We start from the raw sequence: 22,335 nt of genomic DNA on the forward strand, positions 1-22,335 counted from the left end.
CCAGTACAACATACAGTCTGTGGGCCTTTGTAATTGTTACATTCACTGTGATTTTAGGTATAGATTCTAGTATCTGATTACTTCAGTGAGTCTTCTGGTGTAATCAGGTCTGAGATGCACATATTGAAATACATATTATAATAAATTTCTTTCTATAAAAAAAAAATGTTTTAATAAAAAATTTAGTGTGAGTATGATTGAAAGTATTGCACCAGAAATAGACAACCTTTTAAGTGTCTTAAACATTTCAGAGGCATCTAATCCTGAGTATATAATTGATATACTTCCACACTTAGCATATTTCTTTGTACATATTCACCTCCTTAGTAATTAGTTGAGATTTGTTATTCACTTTTTAAAGTATTTTCAACCACTCTTAACTGTAACAAGTCTCATCTTTATAAATGGGATTATTTTCCCTGAATATTTTAAAGGCATTTAATATGAACTGTTTGTGGTTTTTTAATGCCTTCAAAGTAACATTGTTTACATCTTTCTTACATGAAGTTCTGTATTATTTATTCATTTTCAGACTGTTTAAGGGAAGAAAGATTGACTTGATTTAAAAGCTGGTAATGACATTTCTGAGATGTTAAAATTGTTAGCAATTAAGCAAATCACTGAATATTTGAAAAATATTACATGCTTACAATAACTACAGTATGGTAACAATTTACATTTATTTTCCACTGAAGATTCCAATTTCTACTTTATGACCAATAGCATAAAAGATAAGGAAAGTTTTTTTTTTTTAATTCTTAAGTTTGTGGAGTGACTGAGAGAAAACTAGATACGGAATTTGTTGGCAGTAATTAAAGTGTTCATCATGTAAAAGGATTTTCATGCCATGTATCACTTTTTATTCTTTAAAAGGAGGGTGCATCGGCCCGTAAGACTCAGACTCCTGCAGCACAGCCAGTACCAAGACCAGGTAAAAATACAAACTTTGGCTTTTTGTTTTCTTTCTAAATGATGCAACAGTGAAAGGTTTTTTTTTGATATTTTATTTTGCTTTGAAGGAATTGAAATTTTACTTAAAGTACTTCTAAAGTAATATCATAAGAACAATTACTTGAAAGGAGGTATAGTTGGAGAAAATTTTTAAGAAAATATTTTTCAGATTTTTAGAAAAATATTTTTAAAAGCTGGTTATGTGTTGTGTACCATCCCCCTCACCAATTCCTTGATAAAATCCATGATGGTCCATGAGGATGTGATTTTTGTTCCCCTGTAGAATCAGAGAAGCATCATTTTAATAGACTAATAGGCAGCTTTTATGCTTAGAATTTCAGATGCCTGTGTTATTTAGTGTGTAAGGTTCTTAATCATTTTTTTTTTTAAATGTGTTAAGCAGAGGTAATATTGAAGTCATTTTAGAAATATTTTTCTTCCCTCTTCCTGGTACCTGAAAAGATTGATGTTTATTAGTGCGCATAGATACCAATGCTAAATTCATTTTAGGTTTTTTTGGGTTTGATTTTGGTGTTTGTTTTAATTTTACATTTAGCATAATTTCAGGGCTAGGCTGTACTGTGTGTCTTTTTTACGTCATTGTTGTTGAAAGTAACTATGAAGGAAACGAAAAGTACTGGAAGGCACAGTAAGAAGTATTGGAAAGACGCAGGTAACTGGGTGACCTTCTCTTCAGTTTGACTTGATCAGGAGTGCGTATTTGGGCTTCTTTTTACTCATAGTATGGCCACACACAGGCTAATTCTAAAATTATGTAGATTATGCATAGTAAATAGTTCTGGAAGCACTTTAAAAGTCTGGGATTAAGATTATAAGGGGCTTTGATTGGAATGGTTCTGAATCGGCTGTTTCACTGTGCCCTGGATCCGTACACCTGGATCTTGACACACCTTTTTTAACATGACAGTGGGTTTGTTGGAAGTCGTTGTCATTGCTGTTTTTGAGGAGGAGTGCTCCATTAGTCGTCTTAAATTGGGAGCACGTCGGATATAATTGATTTCGGATGACAGGACCGTGGTCTATTTTAAGGAGCGAGCATCATGCCAAAGCAATTATGAGAGTACAAGGAAGAGCAATTAACTTCGGTAAATGCTATTTGAATGCCATCTATGCTCTCAGTGCCAGGCACTCGGAGAAGCTCCAGGAGCTGGTTGCAGGAGGAAGTAGGGATGGGTGGGCTGAGCTGGGCCCCAAGAACACAGCCTACAGAGTAGAGGAGCTGTGGTGCTGGCCGCTGGAGCACAGGCACCCCCAGTGGTTTGTTGTTCTTGGAAGGGAGGGACGGGAGGTGATCGTTGGCCAGGCTAAGGAAGATCCAGTGAGAAATTCAGAAACAGTATAAAAAAGGAGAAATCGCCACCCAAATATTCTAACCCAATTTTGTGTTGTGTGATGTAAAGTTGTGTTATCTCACATTTTCTCAGAATCATTTGGCAAACAAAGGAATGGGGTGGAGGAGGCAGGAACACCGATATAAACCAGGTTGTTCCAATGTGCCCTGTGACAAATGAAATTATGGGAGCTGATCTGCGGGCGATCACATGACAGAAGGAGCTCTGGGTCTTTTCAGCTCTTAATATTCTGTCATTCTTGCTCAGTCCTTCTACCAGGATGCACTGACAATTAAACTGATTGAAATTAATGTGAGCTAATGTCTCATAATATAACAAATATTCTGATGCCCATTCGTGTGTGGTCTCCTCTTCTTCCACTTAACTACTCCCCTAGGCCCGCAATCCCTACCCACCATTCTAAAAGCAAAGACTGTTTTATAAGTTTTCAGCACTCATTTGTCACTAAGACCTGATTTGAGTGGGTGTTAACAGTTTGTCATCTTTATTTGTCAGATTAATGAATTTCTGTTTTGCAGCAAAAGTGTGTTCATCTGTACTGTCTTTTTAAAATTGGAAAAAATACGAATGTACAAAGGATCTGGCAATGTAATATGTTGTAGATGCGAGATTATAGACTTATATTATTTGTAGGCAGAGCGAACCTTTTGGAAATGAGACACGGAGCCACCTATTCTCTTTTCCTCCAGGGAAGGAACTCAAAGATGGACCTCCATTTTTGATCGTTTTCTTCTTTATCCATTCATCAAATATTTATTTAGCACCAATTGTGCCAGGTGATTTAATATTTTAAAGTGTTTGCAGTTATCCCTAACTTCTAAACATTCCTTTAGGGAATATAACTAACAAGAGACATATTTTCCAATGTATTAAAAAGCACAGCCTTTGAAAAGCCACAGCCCTGGTCTTTTTTGTCACTTGCTTTTTAGAGCCAGGTTCAGCCTCTCGCACATACCACTGCTCTCCCACCTCTTTCTGGTGCACACACAATGCACATACTTCACTTCTCCAGCTTTAATTCTTCTACTTTATAGATCTTCTGAAATGCGTGGGTGGCTTATAACTCTAGTTTACCTGCTTATCACTCATGTGAGATTGAGTGAGTTAGCCCTCTGTGTTTTACACACGTTTCTGTTCAGTCATCGCTTTATAACCTAGGTGCGTGTTGGAAGACCTCTTTCCATACTTCTAAATCTCTGTGCTGATGATTTTCAAATTTTTATTTCCAGTTTAGACGTGCCTTCTTATCTCTGGTATTTATATTAATTGTCTAACATTTGGATATGCCATGGGCATCTTAATACTGATTTAAAAACTTCACTCCCTGATATTTTCCCCAAGATGGCTTCACACTTTTCAGCTTCTTCCTGAGTAAAAGGCACCACCATCCACTTTGTTTCTTAAACCACAAACTTAGGAATTATTTTTCATTCTTCACATTTGCTTATTCCTCTCATCTAATGTTGGCAAGTTCTGTCACATTCACCTTTTTTGTGTTAGAGATTCATCACTGTTCTCTTTTTCTCCACGAGCACAGCTCAAGTCTAAACCGTCATTGTTTCTTCAGATCGGTGCATCTTAAAGTCTTATTCCATGAGTCCATGACCCGTTCATTTCCGGTCCCCAACGAGACACATCCAGCGCTGGAGAGTACAATGCTGTCACAGCACCCCAGGGCCTGGCCGGTCTCGAGCATCGCGCTGTGACTGCATTTTGTTCAGTGGGCCTTGGATTGGGAATCTGAAAAACAGAACGCCTGCTGCCTAAGCACACACACTTCCAGGGGCAGCAGGGTGGGCTGCGGTGCTGTGTGTCGTCCTGACAGAGCCTCTGTTTTCCTGCTCGCCCCCCTTAAACCTGTTACCGAAACCGATTGGGTTTGCCTTACCGAAGATGTGCTGGGAAAACCACATTATGTCACTCTCTGGCTTACAAGTTGCAGGCTTTTCCAGTGATGCCTCAGTACAGACTCACGCTGCCTGGAAAGCCCTGTGTGAATTGGTTTCTGCGTATATTTTTTAAGCTCATCTCCTGCCACTTCTCCTTTGGCCCCCCGGCCGGCACCTCTGCAGATCCACAGGCACAGCACTTTCTTCTGCTTCTCCCATTTGCTCATGTTCCTGCTGCTTCTCTGGACTTGTTCTTGGCAGGTTGGCTCCTTTTCATGCTTCAAATCTGCGCTTAAATGCCACTTCCTTTGAGAGGCTTTTCCTACGCAGTCTACCTGAGGACACCTTCCGCTCAGTGTCCCCTCCTGTTACTCCTTAATATTGTGTAGTCACATGTATTTACTTCTGTGTGTTCGTTTGCTTAGTTGGGGTGTGGCCCCTCTACTTCACTGAGAGGTCTTGGAGGGCAGGGATTACTTCTGTTTTCTTTATCATTCCAATAACAAGAGCCTAGCAGAGTTCTTGTACATTGGCTCCGAGTAAATATTTAAGTGACGAATATAATTGTATTTGAAATCAGACATAGCCACAAAAATTGCTAATTCTCAGCCTGTAAATCATCAGTCACTGCATTTGCTGGACTGGAGGTGGGTGGGACCGGGGGCTGCAGCGGTCAGTGTTGGCGGTGGCCACGGTGCAGGAAGTGCTAGACGGGCGCCCAGAGCTGGCGAAGGACCGACCGCGCGTTGTCGTTTCGAGTCTTACAGCAGCATCAGTGATAGAAACTATTACCTGTGTTCTGGTTGGGGCCACCTGAGGTGGAGCAGTCAGTCCCTTCTCCTCGCCTGGGGAGGGTCATGTGCCTGGGGAGTGGCCCAAGGGGCTTGGAGTGGAGATCTGAGGACAGACTCGACTCTGCTGAGTGGATTCCTGTCCGCCCTCTTGGAGGCTCATGCTTAGCGAGCTCCTCAGGGGCCCTGCCTTCGTCCTCGCTCTTCTGTACTTGTTTTCTTCTAAACCTCTAAACTTTATTTTTAATATGTGAGCTTTCATATTTTATCTTTTTCTTACATTGGGTCCTTTTAGCCTTGATTTTTAGTGAAACACTTTTCCTAAATTCCTGAGTCCATTTTGGGCTCTCTACCACATCAGTGGCATTTCATTCAAAGACATCTTTTCTTTTTTTTCCTCCTTAGTCATTCTCATAGCACCTGCTGTCTCCTGTGTACCCATGTACCCATCCATCCTGTCATTGCTTTGTCCCTCTACCAAATACCAAATAGTTACGGAGACTGTGTTACAGCCCAGATGACACTGTCTAGTTAATCAGATGCATCCAGAAGTCCTGTTTCTAAAAATGACTTAATAAAGTGTTAGTATTTTTCCTCAGCATTAAGAAAAATGACAACACTATAGCAAATACATACGTGTGAGAACTTCCATTTGTGTGTGTCTTCTTCTGCTTTCTGTGGCTGGAAGAATCATGCTACTGGACTGGATAGTACCTAACGCAGTGACTTACTCTCCATAGGAGTATAAACTGTTGTGCAGTGTCCAATTTTACTGCATTTAAAATGGAACATATTCCGAAAATGTGTGAGCTTTCCTTTAAAAGTAGTATCTGTTTCTAAGAACTGATGTTTAATTAGAATCTTAACTCTCCTAAATTTTTATTTGCTTATATGACTAAAAAGCACATTGTAGTAGCACAGCACATGGAACATAGAGGGCAGTCAGTAAATCTTAATTGTTGGATAAATGCTGAAAATTGAACATACAGCACTTTACCCTAAACTATATTAATTTTGAACTCGGCTGGTATTACCATTATGCCAACAAATATTTCTGTGCATTATAAAGTCTGTTGTATACAAATAATGAAAGCATGACTATCTGTGTTTTTTATAACATATGTTTACAATTATTAATAATATATATGGGCAATTCCAGATAATACAGACCTTCACATGACTCATGGCCTGTACTGTTCTCTTCTTCTTCTAATAAAAAAAGAAAAGCCATTTTAAAAAGAGAGAGAAAAAAGAAGTAATAAATATTTTAGGTGTTGGCTCCCAATAATGCCTTTCATTTCCCTCCACAGTGGTTAAGCACATGGCCCCTCCTAGTCCTCCCCCCAGTGTTGTACGTACGCTCTTGTAATACTCTGTTGTTGCACTTACTGCTGTGGTGGTCAGTTAATTAAGAAGTTGTTTATTTGCTTCCTTGGGTAGACCTTAACATCCATGGACAGAGACACTCAGCACCCACTAATGTAGTATATCCACTTTCCTTGTTCAGTGGAAAAATAACTACAAAAGAATATAGTAGATAGTTCCTTGGTAAGTAAGGACTGATGCAACTACAGGTTGTTGAATAATGCTAAATCCTTTTAGTGTTTTTATGAAGCAGAGAAATAACTTATTATTTGAGAAGATTGCAATACATTTTAAAATTTTATAGCTAGTCGTATGTAAATACAGATAATTTTTAGACCTTGTTTGCTTTTTAAGTTTGAAAATAAGAATGTGATTTTTATAATACTAAAAGGTTTGAGTTTTTTTTCCCTTCTCTTGCAGTTTCTCAAGCAAGACCTCCCCCAAATCAGAAGAAAGGTGAGGTTGTGCATATGCTTCTAAATGTACTTTAAAAAGTAGTTGTGACTAATCTAGATTCCCAGACCAGGGCGGGTACTATGCTTGTGCGTTACATCAAACATGTGTGCGTGTTACCTATTCTGATACGTGAGTGCCTGGGCCCTACTGATGATTAAGCATTTTGAATATCACTGCTGACTTAAAATAGTTTTTGGCTCACAGAGTTATAATTACAAATTTACAAACTTTTAACTTTTAATTGGGAGAGTAACTATAATTCCTTTTGGTAATAACAGATTTGCTACCTTTAAAATTTTGTCTGTGCAGGATCTCGAACACCCATTATCATCATTCCTGCAGCTACCACCTCGTTAATAACCATGCTTAATGCCAAGGACCTTCTACAGGACCTGAAGTGAGTCATTTGATAATCTGCTCTTTTCAGAGCGCAGAGAGAGAGGTGTGACAGTTATGATCTGTACTCCTTATCTAGCGAAACAAAATTTGTGTTTCTGTGCTATAGGCTTTATAGATAGTCTGAAATATAATGTTCAAAGTAGAGTGTATTTTTAATGTCTGGGTTTTTAGGGAAAATTACACAGACTTTTGGCTAAAGTCATAATGAAAAGGATACTATTGTATTCATTTTTAATATGAATTGTTTTGTTGATTTTTTTCCCCCCCCGAAGAGTTTGAGGAGGTCCCAACACAACTTGAGGCTCTCTCCCTCTTTCACCCTCAGAATGGAGGAAGTGATGTGAACTTCTGGCTGTTAGATAAGAAGTTCCCTCGGGGGAGGAGGGTAGAACCATGGTTTTCTTAACCTATACATTAAAAAAAAATTAGTTAAAGTGGAAACGAACCCTATAATCTATGTTAAATTTTCCAGATGCTTAACTTTCTGAGCTTTAAAAATTGAGGTAGAATTGACATAACATTGTATGCATTTGAGGTGTACAGTGTAATGATCGGAAATCGTTGTAATGACGCGGAATCAAAATGATCGCAGAGTAAGACCAGTGAACGTCCACCACCACATACGGTTTTCTTCTTGTGAATAGAGCTTGAAAGATCCGCTCTCCTAGCGACTTTCAAATATGCAGTATCCTGTTATTGACCATGGTGTACATGATTACATCCTGATGACTGTGACTTACTTATTTTATAACTGGATAGTTATACATTTTCATTTTATAACTGGAATTTTGTACCTGAAACTTTGAATGTCTCTTTCCTAATTTCCTGTTTAAAATGAGTATAGTTGCAGTTGTACTCAATTTATTCTAATGAATGTGCATCAGGGCAATGGGCACAAAATAAATCTCTCCCCTACCCAACCAGCGTTAGAGTTAGACTTAAAATTTAAGTAGTTTACATATTTTCCAATAGCATTTTTATTTATATTATATTAATATGATAAATTAATAAAGCTTGTTAGGTATATTTAATCTATCTTAGTAGTAACTCAGTTTGCTAAATGTATGTTAATCTGTTAAGACACCAGCAAATTTTTAATTCACATTTCTTGATTGAGTTATAGCTGAGGAGAAATTTTAAAAAGTATATTTAATAAAATATTTGCCCATTTGGCTATAAAAAGTTTGTTTTGGTTTGGAATACACCCTACATTAGAAGTGAGTTTTAATTTTTACGTTGTAAATCATGCTGTTTTATCTGTTATGAGAAGTACAGATGGACTTAGTCATAACACCCAGTTAGGGAGATTGCTGTGTCTACTGAGCCATAACTAAAAAGCACAGTGCTAAGTAGATAAATACACCACAAGTCCAGCCTTCTAGGAACGCCCAGGATAGTGGTGATAGTGTATTAGGAGGAACTAATAGCAGTTGATGAGAAGTAGAATGTGTTCCAGCATTTAGTGTAAAACCCAGTCTTCCCAGTTTTAATGTGCATTGTTCAAAGTATGGCGAGAACATCATTTCCTTTGACACGCCATAAACTGAAATCCCATCTAGAAGGTTGGTTCAAAATCAAATTAGACCTCCACTGTAATATATTAGCCAATACAAACTTTACCTACATTTCTGACAGATTTTGTGGTATTAGTGAGAACATACAGAACCACAGTGACTTTTTTTTGTAATCTAAAGAAATACTTGAAATTCATTATTTTCTAGAATTTGAGATCTGAAAGGAATATAGAACGCCTTTAGCTTGATCCATTCTTACACTCAGTGAAAATGCTGGGAGATAACCTTACAGGCGACTCTGGAATTTCGTTAGTTGCAGGTCAGGATCTTCCAGTGACCAGTTCACTTGTTTTAACCTTGGGACAGTGGAGATTCTTAAACATTCAGGTTAAGAAATGAGGTTTTTTTCTGGACCTGATCGTTATGGGATAACTCAAGAACAAAAACTCTTCATTCACTGTTAGAATAACATTTTATAATTTGAATTGTCTGACAGTAAAAATTCTTGTTAAATATGTTTAGTGGTAACTAGGAAATTACATTCACTCAATATCATAATTAGTATCTAAAAGAAGAATGTGAGTGAATGATCTACCTTCTTAGTAAAATAACAGTGACAATTCTTGAAGAAGGAATAAAACAACCCCAAAACCCTCACCTCCAAAAAGGAATTCATACTGCTTCTAAATAGCTTATGACTAATTAAAAATGAGAAGCAAAGTAAGTTGTAATCCTTGCTGATTTTAGGTTTTACCAAATGTAGAACTGAATTTTAAAAAGTACCTATGACTTAAATAGCTGTATAAAAATGTATGTAACCTGGTACATACAAGTTTATCCGTGTTTTATTCTTCTTATTTTTTTTAGTACCTTTGAATGACATTTTCAAAAAAGCTCTTTCCATTAACAGTATGGAGAGAAGAAATGTTTGTCTTATGGTTTTAGTTTTTATTAGGCTTTTGTAATGAAGTTTAGTGTTGTGATAGTGTTGTGGATTACTGGCTCAGTTCCTCAATTGACCTACAGTTGGGGGTGAAAAGGAATGGAATCATTTGTCCCACTTTCTGAAATGGATTTGATGCTCCTACAGCTGAGACTGTCAGACCCACACACAAATGGTTTTCATTAACTTTTTAAAAATGCTGTGCTTTTGCTTGAGTATTTATGTATCTCCTTTTCATCTTCTAATCGATATACATAGGTAGATTTTTTTATCATTTATAATCTGTGAAATACGACATGCATGTAGGTTTTGGTTTTGGTTTTGTGATGGCTCGGTCTATGTCTTGCAGTCCAGCAAACTTTACAACTAAATTGTGAATTCCTCAAGGCAAAGGACTTGTTATTCTACTGTTATTTGTCTTTCCATTGTTTGCCAAGTAATAGGTATTAAGTCAATGTTTAGGAAGGAAAAGGAGAGGGGAACACATTGAGAAAATTGGAGAGAGGTACTCGTGTGTACCTGAAATTCAGAATTTGTTTTTGTGTGTGTTTGTGCAAGCTGTGAATTCATTTAGTGCATTTATCTCTAATTTTCAATTCCTTTTTTGCTCTATGGTAGTCATATCTGTACCTGTGATTGGTTGTCATGAAGTGTCATTGTACTTGGTAGTGGGTTTTTTGCACTTACTGTATGTGGATCAGCTGAGATTTGTGGCCTTTTGTCACTCTTGGGTTTTTATGATCTGTGAATTTGATATTTTCGGTTCTCATTTTTATTTTAAGTAATTGACAACTATGTGTTTCATAAATATGTCTGAATGGTTGCAGAAAATTCACAGTAAGTTTTTGAAATGTTAAAAAAGAAATCCTGTCTTTAATTTTTTATTCCATTGGAACCTTTGCAGTGCTCATCCGAATGTATTACAAATCTGAAATATTGTTTTATAACAGAAGACAGCAAATGTGCAAAGAAATCACAAAGTACCACATTCTTAGGACCCACCATGCCTCATTTTTCTTCTAAGTTGCAAACACTCCCTTCATTGTTTTTAACACCTCATTGCAGCTGACACATCCCCTACAGTTTGAGTCAGCTGGAGGCCTTGCTGTGTAATTAATGCATCATTGAAACCTCCTCCTCACAATGAGAGCACGGGCTGGGGCCCATATGCCTGGTAGCATGGAGTTGACTTGGTTTCACGTGAAACGGGGGATTCTTCCATTTTCTAGCCCTTCAGTAAGAGAATGAAACAGAACAAAATAAACCCCACCGTAACCTTTAACATCCTGAAAAACAAAATTGAGGTTACATTATGGCAGTATTAAAAAACGCATTTTGCATTCATGAACATGATCTGGAGAGATGTTTTAGTGGGACTGTAAGTTTATTGAAAATAAACTGATTGGATGGCACTTGTGAGTCTGGCCATGATGGTGGTAGCCTCCATGGGCAGCGTTGCAAAGAGGGCCCCTTGCTTCAGTCACGCGTTCAGAGCACAAGCGTGTAAGGACGCTGCGCAGGGCCTGGGGAAGCCGCGGGCAGAGCAGTTCCCGGGGTTCTCTGGTGCTGTGGGTCGTTCATGCTCCCAGCGCACTGCAGCCATTCAGCCACCTGGGAAACAATACAGGAGCTGCTTAGTATTTTCTCATTGCACTGAAGGTATTAGTGCACATCCAGATACTATTTTTTTTATTTCAATTTTTTTTACATTTATATTTTGAACGTGGGAAACATCCATAAACGTGTTCAGTTTTCAAAATAACAAAATTAAAAGTCCAGAACATATCTCCCTCTATCATTTCATTTGTATTTGATTCTTTGACAGTACTAGTAAAAGTATTTCAGTAGAACTACACGTGTTGAAACAGTAATGACTTCAGTTGTGCCCCCCACCCCCCTTCACACTATGGAGTATAAAGTGGAATACAGACATTTGCAAATATTGGGTGAGTCAGTGGACATCAAAATACTTATCCAAATCATATACCACCCACCGTATCAGTTGTGCAGTTCTGGTTGTACTTGTGAGAATACTTTTAAGTGATAAAAACCAACTGAAACTACCTTTATAAAAAATAATTTATTGTCTCAATATGACCTAAAAGTTCTGGCTTTCGACACAGCTGGACCCAGTGCTAAAATGATGGAATCAGGGGCTGCTGTGTCTGTCTCCGTAATCATCGAGAAAGACGATGACCAGAACGTCCAGGTTAGCAATCACTGCACGAAGATAGTACCTGTTTCCCAGTAATTCCAGCAGAAACCCCAGGATTACGTCTCTGGCCTGTCTTGGATAACATGTTGATCCTGAACCAGTCACGGTGGTCAGGGTTGTTAATTCTTGCTTCAAGTCTCAGTGAGGTCCAGTTTACAGTTCTGAGATTTGATTTTCCTTGCACTGGCCATGGTGTTGGTTAGGATTGGGGCTGAGGGGCAGGGAAGAGGGTGGGCAGTGAGTTTATTCCTAGTTTGCCATTACTTTGAACTTATTTCTGGAGAGTTCTTATTTCTGGAGAGCTTTATGAAAGAAGGAACTCCTGTTAGATTCCCTACCTGGAGCAGAATTGTGGCTTTGTTTCCTATTCCAATAGCCTTGTGAAATATTGTAAAAACCAAAGGCTAAGTTTAATTAGTTTGCCAGTGCCCTCCATGGGTAGAAGTCTGCACTGTTATTCTGACTTCTTTGGGTTCCCAACTCCACTTAGTCCTTGGCCCAAGAATCTTTCCTTCTTACTAGCTAGCTCAGAGATGCCTTTATGATGCTCTTTAAACCTTGTCCTACTTTGGAAAACTTCCCAACAATTTCTTACACAGTTAAACATACCCTGTGATCCAACAGTTCCACGCATAGGTGTTTATATAAGAAATGAAAGCATATGTCACAGAAAATGTTACACAAGAATGTTTATAGTAGCTTTATTTGTAATAACCCCAATTTTGGAACTACCCAGGTGTCCACCACAGGAGAATGCATAAACAGATGTGGCATATTCATACACTAGAATTCTACTCAGCAGTCAAGAAGAATGAACCACTATATGCCCACATGGATGACCGCTGCAAATGTTCACCTGGGTGAAAGAAGCCAGGCACCTAAAAGAGTGCATCTGTACGACCCCAGATGTGTGCATTCCTAGAACAGGCAAAGCTAGTCTTGGGTGAGGGATTGCAGAATAGCGGCTGCCTATGGGGGGGAGGGAGGATGGGGATTTACTGAAAAATTCCCTAGGTGTGTTTCTGGTTAGATGGCAGATGTTTTGTTTTGGTTGGAGTGCTGCTTACACTGAGTATACATTCCCGAAAAGGCATCCTTCTGAACGTCACTGTGTGTACATTTTGTGGCAGCAGCCTTGCGTATGCAGACTCACACTGACAGGAAGCAATGGGGCATATGTGTGGTATTTGGGAGGCATGTGCGTGGATTCCCCCTTGGAGAAATGACCTCACACCCATCTTTTCTTGTAGATGACTTTGTAAACGAATCCATAGGGAGGAAAGTGATTATCTGGGAGAACTTTTTAAATGATACGACAGTCTTTCCTATTAGATGTGATATGGATGTGAAAGCATTCAGCTCAAAAGTGAAGTTCAGTCTTATCACAATCACCATATCCTAACAACTTTCATGACTACAGAGCTAATATCACTATATCATGAATCCAACACGTGGTATTAAACATTTTCAAAGGATTCTACCAAGTGCAGTCTCTCATGCATCCCCTCCCCCTTTTATCTCTCCTAAATTTTAGAAGCAGAACGCTACTCAACACAGTAATTGCATTGCCCCCATTTAATTAGAGGGCCCAGACTATAGCTAATAAAATAACTAATAGACTGTATTAGGGGTATGTATATTTAAAAAAAAAAAGGCTTTTAAAATACTTTGTGAACACTAACAAATCTAGATCTGGTTAACAGCTCTGCAGATTGCTGAATTATTTTTGAGAATATCTGTTGATGGTACAGTAGAGAATTCAGCCACATAGATATGGCAGTTGACTGAATTATTAGCAGTATTTACTGAATCAGACAGTTGGCATACACCAATTGAATTTCCTTACGTTAGAAATTGCAAAGCAACCCTGAAATTTGATGGCGTTTTTCTAATTTTGCTGAGGCATAAAATGTGAACAGAGGTGTGTTGTGAAGTTCCTGGGTAGGCTGAGTCCCCTGTCCAGGAAGAAGCCTCGCCAGCCACGCCTTTCTTTCAAGTTGCCTTTCAGTTTATAATAAAACTTCCCTCTAAGAGCATTTGAGAAGTCAAGGATTACTGTGGTCTTTTATGTGACCTTGGAGAATGCTAAGGGCTAGACGAACAAATATAAATAGTGTGTGTCTGTGTGAGACATGCACACACATACTTACGGCCCAAGTGAGCGTGTGTTCTGTTCTGTGGACATGCAAGGGAAGACCCATAATCTTGAAGCATTATGACCTGTACATGCAAAACAGGTTTATTTTAAAAATGAATGTTTTTAAAAACTCGCAGTATTTTAAAAAAATAATTTCAAAATATAATGTATTTTACTGTTTGCATCACATTGAATCGTTTGACGTTTTCTCATCTCTGTTTTTTCAAAGATTTGTCCCATCAGATGAAAAGAAGAAACAAGGCTGCCAACGAGAAAATGAAACTCTAATACAGAGAAGAAAAGACCAGATGCAACCAGGGGGCACTGCAATTAGTGTCACAGTTCCATATAGAGTAGTAGACCAGCCCCTTAAACTTATGCCTCAAGACTGGTAAGATAATCTATAATTTTTGGTATAATGAACACATCATATTTTATCATGAGTTATAAATAGAACCTATCTTTGAAACCTGTGTTACTATCTAATTTGGTCATCAATAATACAGACTAGTAATACATAAATTTATATTTTGAATAGTTAAACTTTATTTTACTTATAAGAAGAAGCACTAACTTCTCGAAGCCTTAGTAAAAATTTTTTTCATTTGTTCTGGATCAGCTTTTAGAGGAAAACTTTCAAATAGACTAATGTTTTGAGGGTTTATAGTTTATTTAACATTTTGATTTGGACAATTCAAATTTTCTGGTAAACAGTGAATGCATTGTTACTTTTATTGTAAGGGAATAATTTAATAAAAACATAATCACCATGTTTTAGGGCTGTTATTACATTAAAATGTCCTTTAATAAAATATTAAGCTTTTTGTAATGTAAAATACTTATATATATAAAATTCATATACATGAATTACCTTAAATTGTTTCATTGATGTAAGCTGGAATAAAAACACAGTCTGAGCGCATCTCTGTGATACAGGGAATGCCACACATTGACGCATGAGATGGCATTTCCCTTTGCAGCACTCACTAGTCTTCAGACATTAGGAAGTCAAGCCGTTGATGATACTGGTATGTTAATTCACTAAAGAATAAAGGATTCTTGTATTATAATTCTCCCCTGATACCTAACCAAGATACATTGAGTAATACATGAAGTGAATAAGATGAGAATTTCAGATGTCAGGTTTAAAACTTGTAGGAAGGAGGAGTGTTGTACCATTTGTATTATATATGTTTGGAGCTATTGGCAGAAAATGATAATGCAGATGGGATGTACAAGTGCCATCACTGGACACAAAACATGGCTTGTGCATATTCACTACGTCCCTAGCCATTGGTGTCATAACCTAGGGATATTTTCCCTTTCTTTCTTCTTTTCTTCTGTGTTAATTGTCCTTTCATCAATTCACCGGGAGTCATATTTATATTTTGCTGCTCCCCAGCTAACACATTGAGACCTGGAAGGATCCAGGTGACCTCTCTCCAGCAAATTCCCTTTTCTTGGCAGCTAGGCACCTTGAGCTTTTAATATGATACAAGTTACATCATACAATTAAGAAGCCATTTAATAGTGTGCTTCATTCCCAAGGGCGGTTTTGGCGGGATGAGGCATATACCCCTTGAAAGGAAGAAATCTTCTATTTAAGATTTAATTTTAGCCTTAGAACAGGTTTTTAAACAGATTAAGAATTTTAAGCTGTGGTTTGTCATGGTAACCGATTATTGCTGTAGGTCTTTTTTACTTGAGTAGAAGGCAACCCAGGTTTAATGTTGTTGGATAGATAGAGTCTTCTTCATCTAATGTACTGGTTGTCCGTGGACTCCCGGGCATTGCTAGGACCCTGTCAGGGAGTTGGAAGGTCAGAACTACTTCCATGGTTTGGAGTGGAGTGGCTGTTCTCATGGTTTATCAGCTCCCACACGGGACAGTAGCACCACCAGTGTACAAGATCAGTCACTTATTTCCCTTTCTGTCCGCCGCCCCCTTTCTCGCTCCTCGCACGTCCTCTCCCTCCCTCCCTCCCTCTTTTCTCTAGCGTGCCCATGCACTTCTGCTTCCTCATCTGTAAAATGGGGATAATGATAGAACTCGCCTCCCTGGATTCTTTCAAAGATTAAATGTGTGCACATAAGTCACGCTGTAAGGTGCTTAGCCCAGCTTGGGCACATCGTAAATGCTGGAGTCCATCTCACTGACGTTAACTGTTGTTGATGTTGGGTTTTGTTCCCGCCTTTTTACTTGTAGACTGTTTATGGCGGTTGTACTTACTGCGATTTCTCAATTTAATTAAATATTTTGTAAACCAGTGAAATGTGAGGGCCTAGAAAGAGATTTGTTCTTTTTAGGAAAACAAAATTAAATGGTTGGAAAAAGAAGCTGCTTTAAGCAGTACTTATAGCATGTAGGGTGAGTGAAAAATTGAAAACTTAAACAGTTGAAAAACTTTTAAAAGTCTAGATGGTTTCTGTATTCAAATTACTTTCCAAATAATCAGAACTCAAAACAAGGCCTTAGAGCTTCATAAAATGGTTGGTGAATTACTATAATTTATGATGTTTTTAATTAAGGTAAAATATTTAGGATGTGTTTGAATTTTGAAACCAACTTTTTCAATTAATAGATCAACTACCATTCCCTATTGCGTTGGAGAAGTGGGCCCTCACTGTAGTTAATAAAAGGGCAGAGATAAGAAGCTAAAAAAAGATCACATGGAAGGATTGCACTTGTGCTTAAAAAGACTCAGGCACAAAATACAGCCACATGGGGAATGTAGCAAGCGTTGTAATCTGATGGGAACGTTGTGATGAGAAGTTATGGTGATGTGCTTGGTTTGCCTCCTAGAACTGTTGACAGGAGACTATATTGCAAGACTAATTACGAGACTTTTCTTCAGGATTTACAATAACCGAAACTCATGTTTGTGTATTTTCTCTCTCCACTCTCCCCCTGCCCCTTTTCTGTTTGTAGGGACCGGGTTGTAGCAGTGTTTGTGCAAGGTCCCGCGTGGCAGTTCAAAGGTTGGCCATGGCTTTTGCCTGATGGGTCACCAGTTGACATATTTGCTAAAAGTAAGATTTTCTTTATTACTTTCTACTGCTTGCCTAATATGGAGGTACTCTTACTTTATTTAACAGAAAGCGTCATCTATGTCTCTGCATCTATGATGTGTATATCAGAGGATTCCTATTAACATACACAGACGGTGCCCACAAAAATGTATACACATTTAAGAAAGGAAAAAACGGGGGCTGGTCTGGTGGCTCAGGTGGTTGGAGCGCCGTGCTGGATTCCCACATGGGCCATGAGCTGCGCCCTCTACAGCTAAGATTGTGAACAACGGCTGTCCCTGGAGCTGGGCTGCGGTGAGTGGCCGGCAGCCAGTGAGAGCTGCCGTGAGCGGCCGCCTGGTTACCGGCGACTGACTGCCTCAGCTGGGGGAGTGCAAGGCTCCTAATACCAGCATGGGCCAGGGAGCTGTGTCCTACACAACTAGACTGAGAAACAACAGCTTGAAGCGGAGTGGGGGGGTGGGGGAGGCGGAAGAAGTGGGGGGAGGAAAAAAACTATATTAAAATTACGCTGATGGTAACCACTTTGAGCACCTCTTGTAATTGCGGAAGCCAAACGTGACGTGTATTTATCTTCTGTTATCAGTACGTATTGAGTATTACAATTTTAATAGTTTTTTCCTCTCTTAAGATGTGTATACATTTTTTTGGCACTCTCTGTATAATGTTATTTTCAAGCACCTGTGAAATATTTTTAAGCCTTTTTTGTGACCGTTAATGTTTTCTATGAACTTAATATCTAACAGTGAATTATTGCCTATCCCCGAACATTAATAATTATTTTTTTAGTTTGCTTTAAAATCGGTTGTATTGTTGCCTGCCCATACATTTTTATTAGAATTGTTGTCGGGGTTGACTTTTATGAACAGTGATGTGTAGCTGTGACTTGAAGTGCTCGTGTCGCTTTTGCCAGCTCTTCCCTTTGTCTGGAGTGGTTGTAGCCTGACCGGCTTCTTCTCATTCACGCCTCAGCTCAGGTCTTCCCTGTAGAGAATCCTTCTCTCCCGGCCTGGAAATAGGCATTCCCTCCTCTCAGTTCCTCTCTACGCGGTTGTATTTCTGTGATAGCACTGACTGTTCTTGATCTTTTCTTAGTTTGTATTGTGGTCGTCTCGCTCTGCAAGTTCCGTGATAGGAGGAGGTTTACCTGCATTCTTCGCTCTTGTCTCCTCAGCATAGAAGAGTGTGTGGCATTTGGTAGATAACCCGTTAAAGGAGTAGATTTCATGTGGTTATAGCCTTTCGCCACCATATATTGGTCAACAAAAAGCAGAGGAATTTAACCTGCTTTTTTGGCTGGTAGGGGTAGTTCAATTATTATTTAATTCGAGTACCCTGTTAAGTTAGTAACATTAGTGGAACCACTTTATAAAAAGCATTCTCATGAAACAAATATGTTTATTACAAATGACAACTTTAGTTATTATAAATGTAGATTGTGCTACTGTGAAATCCAGCTGATTTTTAGAAACTTCCGTTTTTGTTAGTGGTACCACTATTCTTCCAGTCTGGAAACTGCCGCTTAAAACATGTAATCTTTCTTGTCCTACCTTCATTCATTTTTTAAAAAGTTTTCATAATGCTAATATTATGTTATTTCTGAAACTTGAGTGATGCACAGAGTTGATAAGTAGAAAGTTAAAGATGCAGAGAGAAGGGGAATTTTTATGAAAACAGTCACCGAACACGAATGTTGTATTCCACCTGCTTGCTCGCTTTGTTGGTAGTGTTATAATAAAAAATGATCAGAATGTCTTGAAGATGTAAATGCTGTCTAAATTGAATTAATTATAAACAATGTTTTAATTGTTATTTTGTTCAGATTGTTAAGTCTTCTGAAATTTCAATAAGAACTTAGAGGCTTTAAAAAAAAAGTTATTAGTAATGATTTTCTTCCATGGATTATTTTCTTTCTCTTCAGCCTTCCTTCTTTCTTGATTCCTTTGGGTCAGCATTTACTTATTTATTTTATTTTTTGTTTTTTGTTTTTCCCCCACCGCCCCTCTGTTAGCATTTAAGATGAAAGTACTCTTCCCCTTCCATCTTAAAACAGATAAAACAAACCCTTTCTCTTGACCTCACTCTGCCTCCTGGCGCCTTCTCCTTTTCCTTTACAGATAAGCTTTTGAAAGAATTGTCTCTGCTCACTCCCTCCTAATTCTCAATCCACTGTAGTCGGACTGTCTTCTTTCCACTAAACTATTCCCACCAAGCTCACCAGTGACCCAAATACAGGATATTTTTGACCTCTTTATCAGATTTTGACTCTTTTGACCCATTTCCTCCTTTTAAAAATGTTCTTCTCTGTGGTGTGTTATGCTTTCTCAGACTTCCTTGCTACTTTTCCTCTGGCTTTCAGCTACATTTTTGTGTTCCCGTTTCTCTTCTCCTTTAATTAGAAATACCCTCTGAAGAAGATCTGATAGCCTTCAGTTACCATCTATGCCCTCTTGTTTGAAAAGTCACGTCTCTGGCGCATGTCATGCTTCCCAAGTAAGGCCTCTGATGTCCCCATTGGTGCATCACACTCACCCTCTTCCCCGTGAAATTGATGGTCTTATATTCTCCCTTATCCCCAAACTGTTTCTTTTCCTCAGTTAGTTTTTTTGTAGTCATTTACCTAAGACAGAAGTTCAGGACTATATTATCTCTTGGCTTTTAATTGGTCTCCTTGCTGACTTCACTCTTGCCTCTTCTAGCTTCCCAACCTTTCCCCCATAACACACTCTGAAAACAGTAGTATCTGTGTAGCATACGGGGAGAAGACGGAGGGCGTTGGGAGCGTCTCTGTGGGCCTTGGTAAAAAATTATCTTTTCTTTATATTGCATAATAAAATACAAAACTTTAGAGAAGATATTAAATATTGAGTTGTATAAAATTGCCAAATAAAGTATTTTCAAAATTATGAGAAATTTGAGCTTATGACTAGGTATAGCTTTTATAAAATATTATTTTTTATGCTTGAGATGGCTCCACACATCGGTGATCAAGATTTTTAAATGATGATTTCTTCAAAGTTTTGCTAGTTATCATTGAGAAAATTTCATTCAACAATATCCTTACATTATGTTGTTCCTTTATCATTTGACATGCCATTATTGTATCTACTAAATATTATTCAAGAGCACCGTTTTAATTTTTTTACTTCTTTGTTCCCACAAAAAAATGTTGACAAGATTTATGCAGTTTGCGGAAAATGAACAGTTCTGAGCTGTGTGAAGTATTTTGCTTTCGTATTCATTGTGCCACCAGCTCACTGGCTTCTTATAAATGAACTTTGCTTCTTTTACGTTTTGCTGAGGCTTAAAACCTCGAAGCTTTTTCTGAATAAGAATGGTGTTTTAGGGTGATGTCGTGGTTTGCTTGTCACCATCGCTCCATGTTAAATGATGAAATGTTTTATATGATGAGAGAAACCTTATGTTTCTTCATTTGTGAGTTAAACTTTTTGGATTCTGATATTCCCTTTTTAATTTAAAACGTTCTCTATTGTGTTGGAAAAATACTGTATAAACTAAATTTACTGAAATTGTTAAGGGGAACTGCATGCCTTTGTGGCTTTAGATAAATCATTTTTTAAAATATAACTAATAATGTATTTTTAAAAATGATTTAAAGCAGTCATACTGAGAAAATTAGAAGTGTGAAATGTAAGCAGAATAGGAGGTGTTGAAATGTTGATGTATTTAATTTTAAGAGTTTAAAAAATTAAAAAATATTTTCTCAAATATTTTGAAAATGGGTCTTCTCTCAAACTATAACATTAAGCCCTTTTAATAAATTGGCTTAAATTCATTAAATTTAATTCATTTCAAAATGAGTAATGTGTCTGATGAGGGGACCTGTACTTTAAAAAGGAAATCATTTAGAAATAATGTTTATGAGTATTTTGTTTTGTTTTGTTTTGTTTTTTTGGTGGGCACAATTGATTCATTTTGGATTTCCATCATGAATTAGACCTTGATTTATTTTTAACATCAAACATAAGCCAGCCGGCAATAGTGGAACAAGGTAACTTGTTCATAAGGTGGCTATCAAAAAATGAACAGAATTAATCATTTCTTCTTTGAAAACCTTAATACTTGATGATAATGGTGACAGTAGCTGTCATAGTTTGTATCTTAGGGAAAAAAGTGAAAAATGGGCAGAAAAGCCACACACCTTACACGTGCACATATAAAACAAAAGTTCCACGGAAGGTGAACTGATTGCAAATACAATAGTAAGCCAGCTGGGTGGTCAGGGAGAGCGGAGGACTGAAAGGCCCACCTCCTCACTGTTTGCAGCACACACAGGACTTGGGGAAGTTTTGCCCTGGAGTCTTGTATTTGCCCAGCACCTAGAGTTACCATGTAGTTGTGCTTTACATTTTCTGGTGGCTTATTGTCCCACTTGGAATGAAATTCAGGTGTTTTTTTGCCATAGCCATAAGGTTCTACGTGTGGGACATCGCCCACAAAAGAAGTTAGGCTTGTTGGGAGGGCACTCCCAGCTCGCTTCCATCCCAGCCTCTGTACCAGCTATTCCCTCTGCCTGAGACCTTTCTCCTAGAGCTTTGCTGGACTCACTTTTTATAGCGTTTAGTTCTCTACGTCTACGAACTTCTTGAGAGAAGTGCCAATTTTTTCTTTTTCCTATTCATCATTTCTTTCCAAGTCCCATTAGTTCTCACTCCCTAATTATCTCTTGAATGATTTTCTTGCCATACAGATATCTTCTCCCCAGTTGATCAAATCTGTCTCCTTCTCCTCTAGATTCCTAAATTCTGTCAGTTGTCTCTGCTGAACACATTGAAGTGATTCTCCATGTCTCTCAGATAAAAGTCCAGACTTCCTCATATGGCCTAGAAGCCAAAGTTGCTCAGACGTCTGTGGTCTTCCCTCTTATGCAGCCCCTCCATTACTTTGCACAATGTAGTTCCATTTAATTTCGTTAGTTCCTACACTAAACCGTTTTCTCTTTGAGTGTGCTCTTCTGACTAACTGGGTCACTTTTGTTCTGTGTTAGCCTAATTCTTACTCCACTTTTAGGTCTTAGATTAGACATCACTGCCTATGCAAGCCTTTTTGGAATTCCATGGTCTGGGTAAGGAACCTTTATCATATTGTATTTGAATAGTCTTTTCCTTATTATTCTTTTTCACCAGACCATGTGCATTTTATCCTACCTTATTCCTCAGGTCAGTCCCCAGTAGCTGGCGTATATAAACCCTCCATAAATGTTTGTTAAATTAAATGTTTTTGAGGATGCCGCAGTTTCTAGCATCTATTTC

General features: G+C 38.2%; 1 protein-coding gene across 1 annotated transcript in view; it reads left to right on the top strand.

The window, feature by feature from the left end:
* The window catches only part of CDC73 (cell division cycle 73), an 88,016-nt gene that overhangs the window by 60,271 nt on the left and 5,410 nt on the right, over positions 1-22,335 (top strand). Inside the window, exons 11-15 of the mRNA XM_019746080.3 lie at positions 874-931; positions 6,790-6,825; positions 7,135-7,222; positions 14,263-14,424; positions 16,962-17,062. Of these exons, the coding sequence (XP_019601639.1) occupies positions 874-931; positions 6,790-6,825; positions 7,135-7,222; positions 14,263-14,424; positions 16,962-17,062 (445 nt within the window). The remainder of the gene's footprint in view (positions 1-873; positions 932-6,789; positions 6,826-7,134; positions 7,223-14,262; positions 14,425-16,961; positions 17,063-22,335) is intronic.

This window comes from Rhinolophus sinicus, chromosome 6 (genome assembly GCF_057876585.1).
Source record: "Rhinolophus sinicus isolate RSI-liver-muscle chromosome 6, RSI-T2T, whole genome shotgun sequence".
Taxonomy (NCBI): domain Eukaryota; kingdom Metazoa; phylum Chordata; class Mammalia; order Chiroptera; family Rhinolophidae; genus Rhinolophus; species Rhinolophus sinicus.